Source organism: Hesperophylax consimilis, unplaced genomic scaffold (genome assembly GCF_061612785.1).
Source record: "Hesperophylax consimilis isolate HC1 unplaced genomic scaffold, BYU_Hcon_1.0 scaffold_33, whole genome shotgun sequence".
In the NCBI taxonomy this organism is placed as follows: Eukaryota; Metazoa; Arthropoda; class Insecta; order Trichoptera; family Limnephilidae; genus Hesperophylax; species Hesperophylax consimilis.
Window position 1 is genome coordinate 580,619 of NW_028301263.1, and position 19,397 is coordinate 600,015.

At 39.8% G+C, this 19,397-nt stretch overlaps 1 protein-coding gene across 1 annotated transcript in view; it reads right to left on the bottom strand.

Moving 5' to 3' along the window:
- LOC149409204 (uncharacterized) overlaps positions 1-19,397 on the bottom strand; it is a 46,481-nt gene that overhangs the window by 11,817 nt on the left and 15,267 nt on the right. The window contains exons 3-4 of the mRNA XM_089650040.1: positions 17,999-18,059; positions 7,879-8,145 (exon numbers count right to left, since the gene is read on the bottom strand). Of these exons, the coding sequence (XP_089506166.1) occupies positions 7,879-8,145; positions 17,999-18,059 (328 nt within the window). The remainder of the gene's footprint in view (positions 1-7,878; positions 8,146-17,998; positions 18,060-19,397) is intronic.

A 19,397-nucleotide genomic window follows, 5' to 3' on the forward strand; every position in this document is an offset into this window, starting at 1 on the left:
ACAGTTTCATCAAAAATATCTTCATTTCATCTAATTCAAAGTTTAAGGCATATATCCCTACTTTCAATGTCACTCGCATGGGCCTGGTCAGAGGTATCTCGACCGATCTGTCCATCGAAGAAATTCTGTCTTCACTTTCAACCCCCCAACACATTGGCAATCCCATAAAAGCCAGAAGGCTAAATTACAAGGACTCCTCTGAGGGTATAATTTCCTGGAAGCCCTCCCAATCTGTCGTTATCACCTTTGAAGGTCAATCTCTTCCCTCCCATATATATTTATTCTTCAACTCATTACCAGTTGAAATGTATACTTATCCCACCACTCAGTGTTTCAATTGCTGCCGTTATGGTCATACCAAAGCTGCATGCAGATCTCAACCCAGATGTTTTAAATGTGGAGAAAACCACGCAGCTGACCAATGTCCTTCTTCCTCCTCACCTAAATGTTTTAACTGCTCAGGCTCACATACAGCTATCAACACATCTTGCCCAGAACAATCTCGCCAAAAAAATATTAAAATTTCTATGGCCTCTCAGAACTTGTCTTTTCTGCAGGCTTCCAAACTATTCCCGCCTGTCAAAAAATCATTTGCTGAGGCTTTATCCAGCAACTCCTCATCCAACCCTCTTCCCTCCACTACAACAACTTCTTCTCGTTCAACTAAATTCACATACAAAAACGCTATTTCTAAACCGGCTCCTGGATACGATCAGCAACAACACAACTCACTACTCTTAAATCCCAATGGTTCACCTCTTTCAAATGCCACAAATGGGTGTGCAAATAATTATAATCCGTCCTCAATGAACTCTCTTAAACTTTCTGAAAAACTCTCCCAAGACAATTCTTCATTTATCCAAACTCTTATTATGCTTCTAATTGACCTTATTTCTTCTCAAACTAATCTACCGTCCAACGCTGCTACTATTATTTCCACATTAAAATCATTTATTCAAAATGACTCTTCAGGATGTCAGAATACTTCAGTGGAATAGCCGAAGTGCTATTTCTAACAAATCTGATCTCCTTAACCTATTAAATTCCAACATTATTTCTTTGGCTGCTATCTCGGAGACTTGGTTTACTCCATCCACCCACTTTAATGTGGGAGGGTATTCCTGTCTCCGCGACGACCGCCCGGAAGGTTCGGGCGGCGGTGCTGCCCTTTTTATTAAAAAATCCATATCATTTTCCCCAATAAATAATATCAAACCCCCCAATGCTGACTTCCAAATGGTTGCAGCTAAAATAAAGGACACATCCTTTATTTCAGTCTATCTTCCCCCAACAGCCCACTTCAATAAACAAACTTGGTTGCAAATTGTAAGTCAACTAAGCCCTCCTTTCTTTATATTAGGCGATTTTAATGCCCATTCCCCCGTCTGGGGTTCTGCTTTCTCCGACCGAGATGGTCGAAGTGTGATGGATTTCCTAGATCAATCCAACCTTTTCCTTTTGAATGACGGATCTCCTACTAGGATCTCACGCCCCAGCACAAACCCCAGTGCAGTGGATCTCTCGATATGTTCTACTAGTCTGGCTTCTCTCTCCTCGTGGGTGGTGTCCCCCGACCCTTGCTCCAGTGATCATTTCCCGATCATCATTACTTATCAAACTTCTTTCCAATCGGACAAGTCTCATATTTCGACAAAGATTAAAACGAAACACACCAAATGGGATGAATTTAACTCTCATATGGACAAGTTCCTACTAAATTCACCCGCCACCGATATATTTTCCGTCAAAGATGATTATAATAACTTCAAATCAATGCTCATAACTGCAATAAATAAATCAAATCCTCCCCCTAAAACTAAATCTCTCAAAAAACTCCCTCCAACTCCCTGGTGGGATGAGGAATGTTCCAAAGTAGTAAGAATTCGGAAAGCTAAATCTCTTTCCTATCGTTACAATATGACTATGGAGAACTATCTTATATACAAAAACGCTGAATCCAATGCCAAAAGGGTATTGAGATCAAAAAAAAGATCCGGGTGGTACAACTTCTTTGACGGCCGGCATAGTCCAGTGGTAACGCATTGGACTGCCATTCCGAAGGTCGCGGGTTCGAACCCGGCGTGCGCAAATAAATTTTATTTGATTAATTTGTGTTATTTCACAATTAATTAATTAAAATAATATATAGTATATTTGCGGCATGTTCCAGAGTGGAAGATACTACCAGTATCGCCCTGGTGTAAGACCACCATTCAGAATTGAAACGTTGCTCCAAATGGCTTTAGCCGTGTTTAGTGACTAGATCTGAATAGCCAGGTACTTCCCCACCTTCCTCTTTCCCTTCCGCACTTTCAGCCTCACAACATCCCCCAATTGGGGATGCCATAGTCTCACTGGCTCCAGACGGGAGCAGTTGGGACTCTTGTGAGGTATTCACTATAAAAAAAAAAAATAAAAAAAAAAAAAGTTCAGTATCTCCGAACACTCCAATTTCGGAAGTTTGGTCTATGATCCGAAGATTTAGATCTTCCTTCAGTTCACCATCTCCTCGAGCGTCTCATTCTAAATGGATTGATGAATTTTTGGACAAAATTGCCCCCCCTTCTGTACCTAACTTAGATGAAATAACGCCCATCTATAATACTCCTATGTCTAATCATTGGCTAGACTCTCCGTTCACCTTAATTGAGCTAAAAAATTGTTTATCAACAGTCAAGGACTCATCTCCAGGCAGAGATGGTATATCTTACAGCATAATCAAAAATAGTAATGATAATGTTCTAAACCACTTCTTAAGCATCTTAAATAAAATCTTCCAGACTGGTATAATGCCTGATGACTGGAGTTGTCAAATAATCATCCCTATTTTAAAAACAAACAAATCACCAAATTCTGGATCCAACTACAGACCAATCGCTCTTTCATCCACCCTCAGTAAACTTTATGAAAAATTAATTAAAAACCGATTAGAATTTTTTGTCGAGAGTAAACAGCTTCTCTCTCCATCTCAATTTGGATTTAGGAAAAAAAAATCCACTCAAGATAACCTTGCCATCATCAGTACTGATATTAATTTATCAATTTCTAAACAGGAAGTTTGTCTTGCCGTCTTTATAGATATAGAAGGAGCCTTTGACAATGTTTCCATCCCAATCTTGAAAAAAAAACTTCTAGGCCTTGGCCTTCCCCCCATGTTTGTCCAATCTATTATTAATCTATTTCTAGATAGAAAAATTTTCATTGAACTTCCAGATATTTTTCCTCAAAGTAGGTCTATTTGGAAGGGTTTACCACAAGGCGATGTATTGTCCCCCTTACTGTATAATATATACACATATGATATGCATGTCGCTATTCCCCCACAAGTAAAAGTTATTGAGTTCGCAGATGACATAGCTTTCTTCTTATCATCCAAAATCATCCCTCTCGCCGTCAAATATCTTAACGAAGCCATGAATGCCCTTTGCACATGGCTCACGTTAAATGGTCTTGAACTTTCAATCCAAAAGACTCAGTGTGTCACCTTCTCAAACCGCCATAAAAACCCCCCCGTTCAAATTTTATTTAAAAATTCTCCAATCCCCAACGCTTCTGAAGTAAAATTTTTGGGAGTAACATTTGATAGGAAACTTAAATGGTCTTCACATATTAATAATTTAGTTACTAAATGCGAAAAAAATTTAAATATCATCAGATCATTATCTGGCGTTTGGTGGGGTGCTCACCCTACTTGCATTAAGTTGCTTTACAACGCACTTATTCGAAGCCATCTTGACTATGCCTGCCCACTTTTTAGTACTGCCTCAAAAAATGTACTTGATAAATTAGACAAAATTCAATCTAAATCTTTGCGAATTATAACTGGAGCGATGCAATCGTCACCCATCAATTCCCTTCAAGTAGAATGTTCTGATCCTCCTCTTTATTTAAGGCGTCAACTATTTGCTGACAAATTTGTTCTTAAATGTTTAAATTCTAAATGTCATCAGGTTATCCCCAGCGTCTCGTTGTTCATTGACTCAACCCATTCATCTACAAACAAAGCTTCAACTAAACCTCTTCCTGACATCTGTAAAAATTTTAAGTCTCTCTCAGAGCTTCACATCATCCAAAATGATCTACTTCCCTTATACAAATTAAAATATAGTCACGTCACCCTATCCCCAACAATAATAGAAGGGATCGGAATCCTTAAAAGTCATTCCAATCTCCCGGCCCGAACTGTCAATAATATGTTCAATGACATTATTTTATCTAAATGGCCCAACTTTTCTCTTTTATTTACTGATAGATCCAAATCTCCCGACTCTCCTAACTGTGGTATAGGTATTAACGTTTACCACAATAATTCTAATGACAGAATATTTCATTCAATTTCAAATCAATTTTCAATATTTTCAGCCGAGTGCATTGCTATAATAGAATCTCTCAAATATATAATCAAAAATAATTTTGAACATTCCCTCGTTCTCTCTGACTCTCTCAGTTCCCTCCAAAAACTTAAATCCAGTCCTCTTCTTCATCCTGATGATCACTTTGTATGCCTTATTCGAGAGATGATAGCCTCCATTCAAAGCTATGGTAAAACTGTAACTCTGATTTGGATTCCTGGACATGTTGGTATCATGGGTAATGATATTGCGGATGCCTTGGCAAAACAAGGAGCGTCCAACCCTGTTGTTACCCTCGTAAACCACATTCCCCTATCTGACATTTTTTCCATCATCAAAGATAGATCCCGCAATGTTTGGTCGGAGTATTGGCACATTGCTAGTCAATCCAAGGGAGCCTGCTATAATAATAATAATAATAATAATAATAATTGGATAATTTGTAGAGCGCCGTTTTTGTGAAAAATCACCTCAAGGGCACCTCAATACAAAGGACTATTCCATCAAAACCGTGGTTTCAGCAATTCCCTCATTTTTCCAAAAAAGAAATTTCTTCACTCATTCGAATGAGGATCGGACATTGTTCCGTTCCTTCCCATCTTTTTAAAATTCACGTCCTTGACTCCCCAGATTGTACATTCTGTGGTCTAGAAGTGGGAACTTTAGATCACATATTTTTTGGTTGTCCCTCTCTAAACAATTATCCTCTATTCTATCAAGCCTTATCTAAAATTGCCTCCCCTCCATTCAACATCTCGTCTCTTCTAAGTCTGAACTCGACTCCAATTTTCATTATAATTTTGAAATTTGCCTATTTAAATAAAATTAATATTTAAATTCACCTTTCATTTCTCAATAATTTTAAATGATGGCCAAGAACACCCTTGAAGGGTGAAAGCCAGAAATAATGTTAAAAAAAAAATAAAAAAAACATTTTAAGATGTTTAAATAAAAAAATAAAAAAATTAATGCGAAATTTTTTGTCACATCCCATACAAGTTAGGAGGCTGCTTTGAATCAGGGTCCCGGCCTTGTGATCTAGGAGGTTTTGGTGGAAGCAGCGCGTTTTCTATGGACTGATAACCTTTTTCGCATAAAATTTGTGACGATGCGGGTAATGTGCGTGGTGTGACATCACCCGAGAAAGACATCCATATAGTGGTAATTAATTATTTGTCTAGGATGGAAAATATTCCAATTTAATTAGTGCAGAAAACAGATAATCCATGTAACTTCATATAAAGTTAGTGTACGTACTACGACTGTAATTAATCGAAATAAAAATGTTAATACACGAATAATACGGTACTGAAGATTTTATCGCTGTTGTTTCATACGAGATATCCAAGACGGGCAAATCAGTCGGATGAGACAAGTAGATCGAAGATAATATGAATCGATACTGCCGCACGGTAATTTGGCAATTGCTTGGAGTAAAAACCAGGGGATCAGATGGCTATCGGTTAATTGTCAATAATTTGTCGTTGATACGTTATTGAGTGTTGGCCGAGGATGGATGCTCGGTGTTATTGTCAAGATGCACGGGAGACAACAGTGACGGACGCCAGAGAGCCGTTCTAAAATTAACTGCATGTTACAAGACAAAAACCAAAACAAGCAATTAAGATTGCTGGCATAGGATGACGTAGCAGCGAGGGGAGGAACAGGTACTGACTTAACCACCGGATGGAGGTTCGGATGTTTGCTTTTAATGCGTTTTTTGAACTCTTTGCGGTTCGAAGAGAGTTTCGGTCCCGCTAAGTGCGGTATGGAATATATCGTGCAATCATTCGATTACAGCACTCGAGTAGAATATTCAGAATGATGCTTCACTGCCAATAACGATAGGTAAATATGAAAAGAACGTGCTTGAAGCGTTTATCCCAAAAGCGGGGAAATAAAGCTGCATCCTATTTAGATCGCTGCGGAGGTTTTTTTTGCTTTGATTAGGAGCGCAGCAGGTAGAGAGGGTGGTGTAACCTTCCCACGCTGCCGCTGCGAGTATCTCGGCCTAGCTAGTAGCTACCACATCTTTTGTTGGGAAAACACCCGGCCGGTGCATATGCACGCCTACTTATCTTTGTTTGCGCTCGGTTCTGTTTACTTTTGGAGTGATCTCTTTCCTGTATCTTATGTTTTCATTATTTACTTCCTCCCAACTTCCCATCTGGGGTGTTAGGAACCCAAAACAAATTAGCATTTTGGTCGATATTTAACCTATTGATTAAAAAAATAACGCATTTAGGGTTGGTGGCAGTTCACAGAAGAAAAGACTGTAACGTGCATTGCGGTGATTGCATGCAAAACGAGAGAAATCTTTCGCACGAACAGAAAACAAACAGATACGGAGGGCAGATGAAAGGATTTAATGCGAACCGATCACGCCAAACTTCTGCGTTCGTTTCGGAACAGAAAACAAAAACATCGCGTTTTCGGTTGAAAACGTTTTAAAAAAATGGCTTTTAATAACAGGAGCGGTAGAAGCTCTCCATCGAGCAGCTTGCTGTAATGGCAGCTTAATGGTTGCAAACAGTGTGGGAACCAAACCAACCACCGTCGGACAAGGAGAACCAATCGCCGCGGCCGGCCAGCGAGCCGACAGGATTGCAGGTGAAGTCGTAAAGAACGGACGGGATACGGGATGTAGCAGGATGTGATTGAAAAACTTATTATTCCGGCCGCAGATTACACAGATCGATCAACATAATGCACGGCTTCAATCTTCTTTGTCCGTCTTCATAGGATTTCGTAAGAGGAATTAATTAACCTACATAATAGCTATCCGTCTAACGGTAACAATGCAAGTCAAGCATCGCATGACTGCAGATTATCTCAAATATCTTAGAGAATGATTTAGAAGAGCGGGTGCAATCTCCGTTCGCGAGGGCAAACAAATAATATTTAAATGACATCGAAATGTGTGACAAATGCGTAAACGGTGGCGCGGTCATATTAATGACACCCAGGAGGTGATAATGAGGAAGACAAATTAAAAATGATCACACTATAGTCATTTTGCGAACGGAATTCATTAGCGCATAAATGGAGCGCTTACATTATTTAATGCTCCAATTCATCTGCGTTCCTCGCGACTTTTAGGCATCCGCTCGATTCGGTCCACGATTTCAACTCGATATGGAGATGTGACGACAAGGAATATATGCCTTTCAAACGGCATGTTTATCGCATGTTGCTTAGTACAACTAATCGAACGAACCATCTAATTGCACATGCTGATTGATCGCGTGAAATTTAAAATGCACAGACTGTTTCTCATGGAAGAATCAGAACGGATGAAAGATCTAAAGATAATGCTATTACAGACGATTTGAGAGGTGGGTTTGTTTATATATAAAGCGAAACGCTGTTTTTGATGGCCCCAAGAACAATAGATCATTGTCAATGAGGGATTTGCACCACAGCGTCCTAAGTATTTAATAGCAGCAATTTAAGCATTATCTACCAACAGCATTGTATAAAATGCATTAAAGAATTGGAGAAAAAAAGATTGAAATAAAATACTAACGTTTAGAACAGTAGTCTCCCTGCCAGCCAGAAAGACAGATACGCTCTCCTGTTTGAGAGCAAGTGTAGTGTCCGAAGCTGTCATCTCTAGGTCTGCAGAGGCTAGCACATCCTTGTCCGTAGTAATGGGCGTCGCAGGTAACTCTGTACTCGTATCGCAGCACCCTCAGCGAGTCGGCGGACCGATGCTCTCCGGCTTGCCACTGGTCCGACACTCCTAAGATGGACTGCTTGCTCATCCGGGATATCAGAGAGCCACTGGAACCACCTACAAATAAAAACACAGGTGAGAACATTGCCAGGGTTAGAAAGCATAGAACATAATAAGTACTCGCTGTGCACGAACGAGATGCATGCAGCCTCCCCGGTCCAAGCCAGGTCGGGTAGCTTGTGTGATCACAGAACGGAGGAGCGGGTTACGCGAACCGCGCCTCGGGCGCACCGCTTACACTGAATCTGACTCGCCAAGTTCCTTTCCCACGGTGCTTACCTTCCGGTCAGAAGGAAAGTCAAAGGCCCGGACACACTGCGCGACCAACATAACATAACATACATCTCAAGTGGGATAATCTCCATTAACAACTATTCCGATGCCAACTTGTGTTCACTTTTAACGTTTAGTATTTTCAGATCAAGTATTCTATCGGCCAAAATATACATTCAAATGGAAGAATATGAGAGAACTTATCAGAGTGCGCATGTGAAAGCTTTAATCAATCAAATTTCATAAAACAAACTGGCGGATGCGCACAGGATATGCACATCTGTTTATCCGGTGACAAAATAGCATAATATGGGCACCATAAATTCAAGGAGGTAATCCGAGAGAACTCCTAATTGAAATTGTTATCAATGTTTTCACATTGACAAAAAGTAATACTAATCACTAAACTAATCTGCATTTACACAATATCAAAGCATGTATAAGTTTTAGGAAGCCTTAAGGTTGGTTTTTGAAACGTCTGAAAGAAACAAAGCGATCAAATAATCAATTGGCTGTCTAAATGGTTAGCGGCTCAAGCAGAGGTTTACAAAAGCACGAAATATCTATAAAGATAATGCACGGTGAAGCTAATTTCGCGGTCTGGGGTGGAGAGGCAGCTAGTTGCTACACAGTAAAAATGTAGGTAGTAGGTATGTGGAGCGGCAGACTGTGGGATAATATGTAATTATGAGTAGAGATGAGATCGGCGGGCGGAGGAAGATAAAAATAAGAAGAAAATAAATAAACAGGAGTTTGGATCAGCCATCGGGAGGAGTCCGATAGGGAGGCGTGGCGCTTCCAGATCGCTGGATGTTTTGAATCGGGAGGTTGCAGAGATTAGGCGACACATTTCTTTATCAGTATCATCACAGATGTAATGATATATTTATTTGTAATCTGTCACATTTACGGCATTGTGAATCCTCGGGTTTGAATTATTTTGCTCCCGTAATGAATTGAAAAAAATAAGTATGTTCGCCATGCAGAAAAAACAGCTCGTCAAATCTTATAATACATCGCAGACTAAAAAAAACAAGTTTATTAATCTCTATGAGAGTATCTCTGGTAATGGCGTGATTGAAGGAGGTTTTTCCTCATCTCTTGAAGAGTCGATCGCGTTTGGGTCAATCGTTAAGGCATTATTAGCTGTAGCGGTGCAGCATCGTATTTGAATATTTTACCGGATATGGTTATGGCTAGTGGTCGACCATGCGAAGTTAGCCTCCATTCACGAGCTGATTTCAACATTATATTATAATGCCTAATGATAGTCAATGTGTTTTATTGTTTGAATATGATTGAACGATGTCTCGGGGCTAGATCTCCATCGGCTACTGCTACTGGCTTCGTGTGTGCTTGCTTGTGCCTTTGATTCTATAATAATTCGGTTTGAGGAGTGATGAGCCCGGGGCTAGTTCCACACGCCCGCGCCCGTTCGGCCGCCTGCTCAGTTCAAGTTGATGCCCGCCACACGCAACGGTACTGTTTGTGTTGCTGCCTGCGTTTGTCCGAAACTTTAAACCTCGTGATGGAGCCCATTACCAGTCCTGGCCCGGGGCACTTTCAACCAACTTTTTATAGACGATCTCACCTTCATTCATGACCAGCTATGGAACAGCACAGCGGGCTGTGCGTTATTAGAAAAGAAACGAAAGCGGGGGCGAAGCCCGAGGGAAGCGACCCCATCGGAAGCTCGGCTAATCTAATTATGGTTTAAATTAATTCCCAAAGCACCTTCCAATGTCCGTCAAATCGGTCACAAGGTTAAGAAGAAATCCTGGATGGATGAGGCGAAAACATCGGGCGAGTGATATATACATATATTATTTATAGATAATTATGGGTTGCGTGGCTTGCACGATAATTCATTATCTCTAAAAGCAATTATATTATAATTATAAGAAAATCAGATTTGGTGGATGCTCACATTCTCCGGGCTAGGTAATAAGAAAGAATAATGCTTATGAATAGCGGGGAAGTGGAAGGGATCGGAGGACAAGAATGTGGGCGTTCGGGAGTCTGCAGGGCGGGGCGGGCCTGGACGGGACTTGGACTCGGGAGAGCGGACTCCCGGAGAAGAACAAAGCCTTCTCGTGAATTATTACTACCGGGGATTTAATGAGAATTCTCAAACTGACCGCAATATTTTTGCCGTTCATTATCGACTGATATTTTGTGGTATATTTATTGTTGCTACTAAATTATTTTGTTGAGAATAACAGAACTGCTTCACTTTATGAACCTAGATCTAAAGTTAGTGTTCAAAATAGACACTGGAGTGCATTAATTTGAATACGAATATAATACGTAAATTTGACTGTACAGCAAGAAAATAATATTTGAAGAGAAAGCTAACAGCTGTTTAGGCAAGAATAAAAATAAAATGCATTGATTCCGAGGGATAGAAGGAGATAAAGAAGGTAAATTCTTAAGAAGTCGGCAGCTGTTCTCGGACAGTTGCTTGTCCTCCCCCAGGCGATATTCCCGGTCGGGGATGAATCTTGTAACGCCATTACACAACGGCCAGTTTACACCACGAATACACACATATGCAACGGATAAATGCATTCAATCATGGCGGGTAAGGAGTCGCATAAAAAGAAATAGCTGTGCGCGTGTAAACAATTGCCAAAGAAAATGCTATCGATATAATAATAGAAAACTTACAATTGACACAATAGCAAAAGTCTCTCGCAGGAATTCCTTTGTTGGGGTACATCTTGCGCAAAGATCCAACACACACCTGGATGCTAGCTTATTACGCAAAACGATGCTTTCGAAGAGAAGGCTTTAGGGTCATTTTCGCTCCCGTAGAGACAGCGGGGCCAAGATAAACTGAAAGCGGAGGGGCAAGGCACGCGGCCCTTCTTAAAATGTAATATTTGTCCAGGTTACTTGTTTAGCCAGTCTGTTAGCAGATGCATGAAATCTTTGCCCGGATAGGTTTTACGTTCCACGCGACTTGGACGATAAATCATCACATTCAATAGGTACGAGTTGTTTCTGAGGAAAAGAACTCCAATTTCGACAGTGTTAACTGTGGCAGACTGTTTGATAAAATAACATAATAAAAACTCAACACACATGCGGAGCTCATCTTGGATTATTATATTACGGGCTATTTTTATAATTAGTGGGCTTACAGGCGGCAGGTTTGAATTAGTGGGACATCTGATGCAGAGCGCGCACGAGATATTACAACACCCTCTTCCTGTAACTACTTATGATCACAAAGATCGGAGGGAAACCATATGCAGCGACCTAATCTCAGTATAAACAGAGTGTATCCAGGAGGATGCCGGAAGGTAGCAAGCACCAGCAGGAGGTGGTGACAGATGTCATGCACATGTGCCGAGGAACAAGTAGCTAATCATCTCCCTTCCCTAAACCCCTTCAAGCAGACTCACTTAATGCAGCGTCACGGTACTTCAGTAGATTGTTTCTTTATTGTCCGAAAGTTTGCTTTTATACAAAGCAAATTATAAATATGATACCAGTTGTAAACTAAATGCTGAAGGCACTACAAAGAAAAGTAGTTGTTCCGCATATAAATATGTTTGCAAATATAGCTGTTATCGTTTCTCATTCACTTCACACGTATCATTATTTTAGTTTGATAAGTTTTATTAATAAAACGTAGAATTCGAGGTTAACGGGCGCAGTGGTTTGAGCCGATCGGGGAATTGTGCCAAAAAACCAACGGAAAACTTAATAGGCAATTTGAAAGTAAAATACGTTCAGACGTTTCGGTCAGTTAGTAATGATAATTGCGCGGCGGTTTGGGATAGAGGTCTCGGGTTCGACACCCATGCGTTCATCACGGCTAACTGTGGTGGTGGAGAAAACCAAAAACCGGGGAATGAAAAAACCAAATCGACAAATGTAGAAAAAGCAATCCGAATAATAAGAAACCGCAGATCAAAATGAATGGAAGAAGGAGATGTTCGAGAGCAAGTCGCTCGATACGCACCAGTAAGTGAAGTAATGGAGGTTACACGGCTCACCTGAATTTTATAATTAATTCAGTGATGATGATAACATCAAGAAAGGACTTTTATTTAATAATTGTGTTTGACATTTAGAAATAATAAAGAGTGGATTGATGTAGAACTAAAACAGACAGAGGGAGCCCTATCAGATACCGGGCGATCAGGGTAACAGGGTATCAGGCGACCGAGCGACTCATTCCGTATCTCGCACACGGAACGGGTTTGGTCTGATTGTCATACACGAGTGTGTCTTGTCATAAATAAGTTAATATCAACAACCTGTCGCGGCCTATGCCCGGCCTATAAACACTGCACGCCGTGACATGCCGTACAGCAAGCATTGCCCAATGTACGATCCGCGCTGCACTTGCACACCAGCTAGCTCGCTGACGCATTTCAAACAAACAAACAAACAAACAAACAAACCAACTAACTATACGTGAGATCTTATTAAGATAATTGCCGCGTTGAAAATATCGTCTTTCGAAACAGTTACGCAAATCAACTCGAAGCATGCGTCGGTAAGGTAATCAGAAACGTAGAGGTAAAGGTCTGCACATCTATACATGGCTACAATACATGTACGCGGAATACGTGGTACTGTGGAATAGTGCGAAACGTCACATTTTTGACGTCTGTCACCCATTCCAAGGGATCAGGGTGCAAGAAGTTGAATGCAGTGGCTTGCTAGCTCGGGTAGGTATCGTATCATACATTTATATCCGAGAAGCATGCAGAGTACGGATTCAACCCGGACGGCTGGTGAATACCAAATGCAAGGCACACAGGCAACCGTGTGACCAATGTGAACCGTCACCAACATATCACCACACATCGCATATTACACACTACACACTACAGGCAACAGGCATCCTCTAACTCTAAAACAGTGATTCCCAAAGTGGTCTATATCGACCCCCAGGGGTCTATGACAACCTGCAAGGGGTCTACGTCAGCGAAAAAAAAAATTGGGGGTCCATGAAATGAAAATAGGGGTCCACGATAGTGGATCTCAACATACACTGATAGTACCTATTTACTTACATTATACTATCTTATAATATTAAGATATATACATTATTTATAAAAGTACCTATGAAGTAAAAAAAATATTATATATGTTTATAAAATTGTGTAAGTTGTAGGATGTAGGCATTCGCTTTGTGGTTGCAATACATTTTGAACTTGTAAAAACCTGCACATAATGATATACCAGTATCATCTTGTTACAAGCATACGCGCAGTAAAAATTCTTGTCAATTTTTGTCTCAGAGCTATGCGAACTTGCACTGACTTGTTCAATTCGTCACTCTATAAATACGAATGTGAGACAAATACGTTTATTCGTTTCCTGAATCTTGAAAAGGAAAGTGCAAAGAATTTTTTTTTGTTATTTGTTTTTGGGGTGTTATGCCGTGTTGCGCTAACTCCTTCTTTAGCCAACATTTCGGACAGCATTGCAGTGTCCATCATCAGGGCAGATGTGTTATTTGAGGTTGTGTTAAAATGTGAGCTTATGTATGTGTAGCCGTCAATTACCGGATACCAAGAACTATTGAGCTTAGCCCCATTGTCTCTATTAATGTTTACGGGATTTTTATGAATTTCAATGGCCTCCGTAATCAGCCGTGCTCTATAAGTTTTGGGTCTCCCCTCTGTATCTGTATCTTTGTTGTTGTTCCGAAGACAGTGTTCCTTTCTCAATAGCCTGGCAATTCTGTCTTCTGGCAAAATATCAAGACTGTCTTCGGACAGAATGTTCGCTTCGACATCACAAAGAAACGATGATGGTTTGCGGGCGTTTTACAATATCTCGCTACTTAAAGCAAAATCCGGAAAACCGCATAATATCGTAGAGAAGTTAATTTTGCCAGCCGTTGAAGAGGTTTTAAAAACTGTTTTACACAAACCTGCATCTGATATCATTAAAAGAATTACCTTAAGCAACAATACTTTGAAAGACGTATTGATGAAATGAGAGGTGATATTGAAAGGTTCTTGTGTAATTATTTGCAAACGACCCATTTCTCTATACAACTGGAAGAGTCAACTTTATCTGGTAATGAAGCATTATTATTGGCATATGTTCGTTTTATTATGAATCAAGAAATCTTCGAAGAACTGTTCTTCGCAAGAACTTTGACAACCGACACTAAAGGTGAATCAATATTTCATGTTTTGAAGGATTACTTCATTGAAAAAGCAATCCCTTTGTCAAATATAATGTCAGTAGCTACAGATGGAGCACCTACCATGGTTGGACGTTATCGTGGATTTATAAGCTATTTAAAACAAAATGTGCCAGGGGTGTTAGCAATACATTGTGTCATCCATCGACAACATTTAGTTGCTGAAAATTTGAGTGTTAGATTACATGAATCTCTTCAATTAGTCATTGATGAAGTAAACCGAATCCGAAGCAACGCGTTGAATACGCGGTTATTTGCGCAGTTGTGTGAAGAAAATGACGAACACTTTCATCAATTACTCCTTCACACTGAAGTACGCTGGCTGTCGAAAGGCTTATGTTTTTTTGCACTTTTTGAGACTATTTTAGAATTTCTGGATACTATTCTGGATATATACTATAAAGATAAAATTTTAAAAGACAATTTAATGAAGTGGAAAACAGACATCGCCTATTTAACAGATTTGCTTACAAAATTTAATATGGTTAATTTGCAGTTACAAGGCGACAGTCTAAATTTGATTAAAACAAAGTCCATCTTATCAGCGTTTCTTGCCAGAGTTAAACTAATGAAGTAAAATATTGGACGGGGCGAATTTTCCCAGTTCCCTTTGTCACAGACAAACTGCCAGGAAGACGACGTTTCAACCTACGTTCAACATTTAAATGCCCTCTATTCAGATTTTGAAACTAGGTTTGAGGATGTTTTGACTATGGTAATACCACCGTGGATAATTAACCCATATGGTGACATAGAAGAAACGAATGTCATAAAACAAGAGGAACTGACTGAAATAAGTACAAACGAAGAACTTAAGGTTCAGTTTAAGCACGGATATCAGCACTTCTGGCTGCAAAAAAACATACCCGTTACCTATCCCGTATTACGGAATATAGCGAGGAAATTTTTAATTTCCTTTCCATCGTCATACCTAGTGGAAAGGGGGTTCAGCGCTGTTACCAATCTCCTAACGAAAAAAAAAAACAGACGACATCATTAGCCGAGGAGACTTAGATTAAACCTTACAAAATTGACGCCAAATGTTGATAATTTATTATTAAAGCATTAGGTTCACCCTTCCCACTAAAAACATCTACTTATTGCTTAGTTTATTTTATGTTACGTTTATTTTATATAACATATACAAAATTTTATTTTGAGTAGTTTTAATTTAAATTCAATTAATAAATGTATAAAACTGAACACGTGTTTTTACTTTAAGTTTTTAACACTAAACTTCACTACAGTTAGAAATTTACAAAAAATCATTATCAGGTAAGTAGGGGGTCTACCAAAAACAGAAAAACATTGCAAGGGGTCTACGACACAAAAAAGTTTGGGAACCTCTGCTCTAAAAGGACACGACCAGCGAGAAACGAATGCCAAAACGTTATTCCGTTGAATAGTTATGACGTAACAGGCAGCACCGGTGAAATGTATGGGGCAAACTAATCCGTCAACATCGGAAATACATACAATTCGATGAAATTACCGATTCAAATTGTATTTTGTTGGTTCCATTTTCCCACCACGGAGGGAATGTAAATTTAGTATTCGATTGATTCATTCAGGAATCGCTTCCGATTGACCGTTCATTGAAATTCATGGCCGCTCAGGACTAAGTATTTTATGGGTAAACATGACGGTGTTCGTACGCGCTTGCGTTTGCCATCCATCAGCTGTTAGGAGTATTGTTTGTGTGCCGTGTGTGGGTCATGATATCTCCATCATGATAATATTGCGGGGAGGAATAATATTTGCCTCGCAGAGTGGCTTGGGGATACCAGTTTGTATATTGTTGTATTATATGTATTGTAGAGCGGTTAATTGCGCAACTGTAGCGGTGTTCACTAGACCAGTCATATGCAATAGCTGTTTATATGGAATTTGAAAGTACGCATATCTTATTAAAACCTGGCGTGAAAAGAACTTTGAACAAGAACGATCTTCAATGAATTCATTAATAGGTATAAACATATGTGTATACAGTGAAACCTCTATCTATCGTTCCTCAAATAATCGTTTTCCCGGATGTATCATTTATTTCTTCTAGTCCCAATTCATTTCATACAAAAATAGATCGCATCGATCGTTTCTACGTCCACCATTTTCCCGCATTCATCGTAGGAATTACGTCGCGTATTTGATATATTTTGTCTATGTTTAAACGGCACCAGACAGCACTTGTTACGATGCGCGAAAATTGTGAGAGAGAAAGAGAAAGAATAACAGTTTGTCGCCGCCATCAGTCGCTAGTTGTCGTCAGTTGTCGCTAGATACCCGAACTTAGTGGAGTGTTTGCAGTTATCCTTTTTGAGCTTTTAAACTATCTTCGAAATGAGCCGTTTGATGAAAAAAGTACGTACTCTTCAAGAAAGATTGAAAATCATCGAAGAGGTGGAAAAAAACCCCGCTGAAAAAGCGTCGATATAGCCAAGCGTTTAGGAATCGCGGCATCCACGTTAAATTCTATTTTCTTGAAAAAAAAACGAAATTCGGGAGCAAATTCAAAAGTGCGGAAAATCTTCGAAAACTAGAAAAACCAGTAAAGAATTAAAGTTTAGCGAACTGGAGAAAATTCTTATCTCTTGGTACCAAATTTGACAAATTTTAACAATTTTGTTACTTTCGACGACAATATTCCAACTTGATAGAATAGAAAGACGTGGGATAGAAACTATCGAAAGCTTGTGTGACGCAAGATTGACGGAGACAACAAAAGAGGTCGATATTGATGAAGAGGAGCCGCTGCCTGTACCTTCATTTTCAGAACCATGCATACTCTTTGAAAGATTGAAAACTTTCTTCTACGCACACTCAATAACTGATGCCGAAAAGAATATCATTTGCAAAGCCGAAAATATACTGTTGACTTAAATGTCGATGAAAGATTATGTATTTACAATGCAATAAACTTTAAAAAAAAATTTCTTCTGTTTAGCTTTGTATTTTTTTTAATAAATACATTTATTTACATCTAAAACTTATTTTCTTCTTATAATTTTAATCTACCAACAGTTATGCAGATTGGGAGGACGGTATCTTTACTGGATCGTATCTCCTAGTGTTTTGTCCTCTTAATCCCGCATTCATTGTTTTCCCGCATTCATCGTTTATTTCGATAGGTCCCTTTAAAACCAATAGATAGAGGTTTCACTGTATATACACCGGCATTTAGCATTATTGGGACTTCTGAGACCGTTGTATATATGTTAGTTTTATGAATACCTTCTCCGCGTTAATTGGTGCAATATTCATCTACCCAGCAGTAATTAAAGGCGGTTCTAATAATTTAATAAAAACCTTATAAGACAATCCGAGCGGAGAATTTTAATTGAGAGGGTATTCGATCGGAGCCATGATCCCTTCTCATCGGAGAGGAGTTACGCCTCACTAAAAACTCCAATAAATACTTAACCTCAAATAAATTCAAAATAAAAAAAATATGTCTGGACTTACCACCGGATCGTGAGGTCTCATTGGAGTCGTGCCAGGCTTCGACGATCAGAGAGAATGTGCCCTGTGGAAGAGAAAAAGAGACGTCAGATTAGATTTTCCTGGAGAAAGAGCAGTGCGGGACTAGTAGGTCAGTGGGGTTAAGAAGTGTCTGTACAGCGCTTGGCTCGGCACTCGCAATCGCTTATGATGATCGATTGTCGACGTGGACGTACCGCGGCGCGGACTGCACCAGCTTCAGGACTCCAGGTCCGAACCAACACACTGTTAAACAATCATCATCACAACGCAACGCCGACAGAGTATACAAACGCACACACGCACACACACACAGTGTCATAGCGGACATGCCAGACCAAACAATATGCAAACAAGAAACAAAACTCGACTTCTTCTCAAGAGACAACATCAATATTGACACACCTCGTCGAGTGGACGGATAAATAGGATGGACCGAGGAACGAGGCTTTAATAATATGTTTTCTCAAGTGGACGTCGGTTTGTTTTAAATAATTTGTTTGCTGTTTACTCGCATGGTTCGGGACGGACACGTCCGAAGAACAAGACGATTTCTAAAGCAGACAGACACACGGCTAGCATTCACTAATCAGAACGAACGAATATAGATTAAGTATCGAAATGAAACTCAGTTATCATTTTAACAAAACTACCCGAGATACTAAAGATACAGAATTTAAATAAATAGACTGAAGATAAGATAGATTAATAAAGTCAGCTCGTTACGTATGTAGATAACTGAAAAGTTTCGAAGTTAGATAAAATAAACAGAAGTGATTGATGGAGCGTTGGCAAAAACAAACGCGAGTGTAATCCAAGGATGTCAAACAAGGCAAATAATAAACGGAATCTTTCACGGCTCGCTTTCCATTTTAACGTTCAGCGGTGGACGCGCTTTGCATAGGCAAACTCATCCAGCCAGCCATATTAATATAATGTATTATTCTCGTTACAAACGTCAGTTCTACGAACCACTCGACAGTCAAGTGCTTTATGTTCGATTTGGGTGAATGTCCAGTTAAAAAATAGGACTAAGTATATCTCATTCATGGAGATCTCGACAATAATGTCTAAACAGGTACATTGAAAACCGTTTCCGTTCACACAGTACACGCGGCTTGGAAAGGCCCGTCAGTCCCTTTGATAGACAAAAATGTGCAGCGAGAAACGGGGTTACCTAAAATTTGAACCGTGCTGGGCCAGAAAGCGGTGCGGTCACTGGGCAGTCAACCAAAAGGGTTATATTAGAATTGAGACATCACGGCAAAGGCGTTCATGTGATTTGACGACTTTTGCTTGTTGGCCTCTCACTCTCGCCCCTCGCTCCATGTTTTGGAGCCAGGAGGTTAGGTCTTTAAAAAGCCGGAGTGTATTCAAAGCGGCG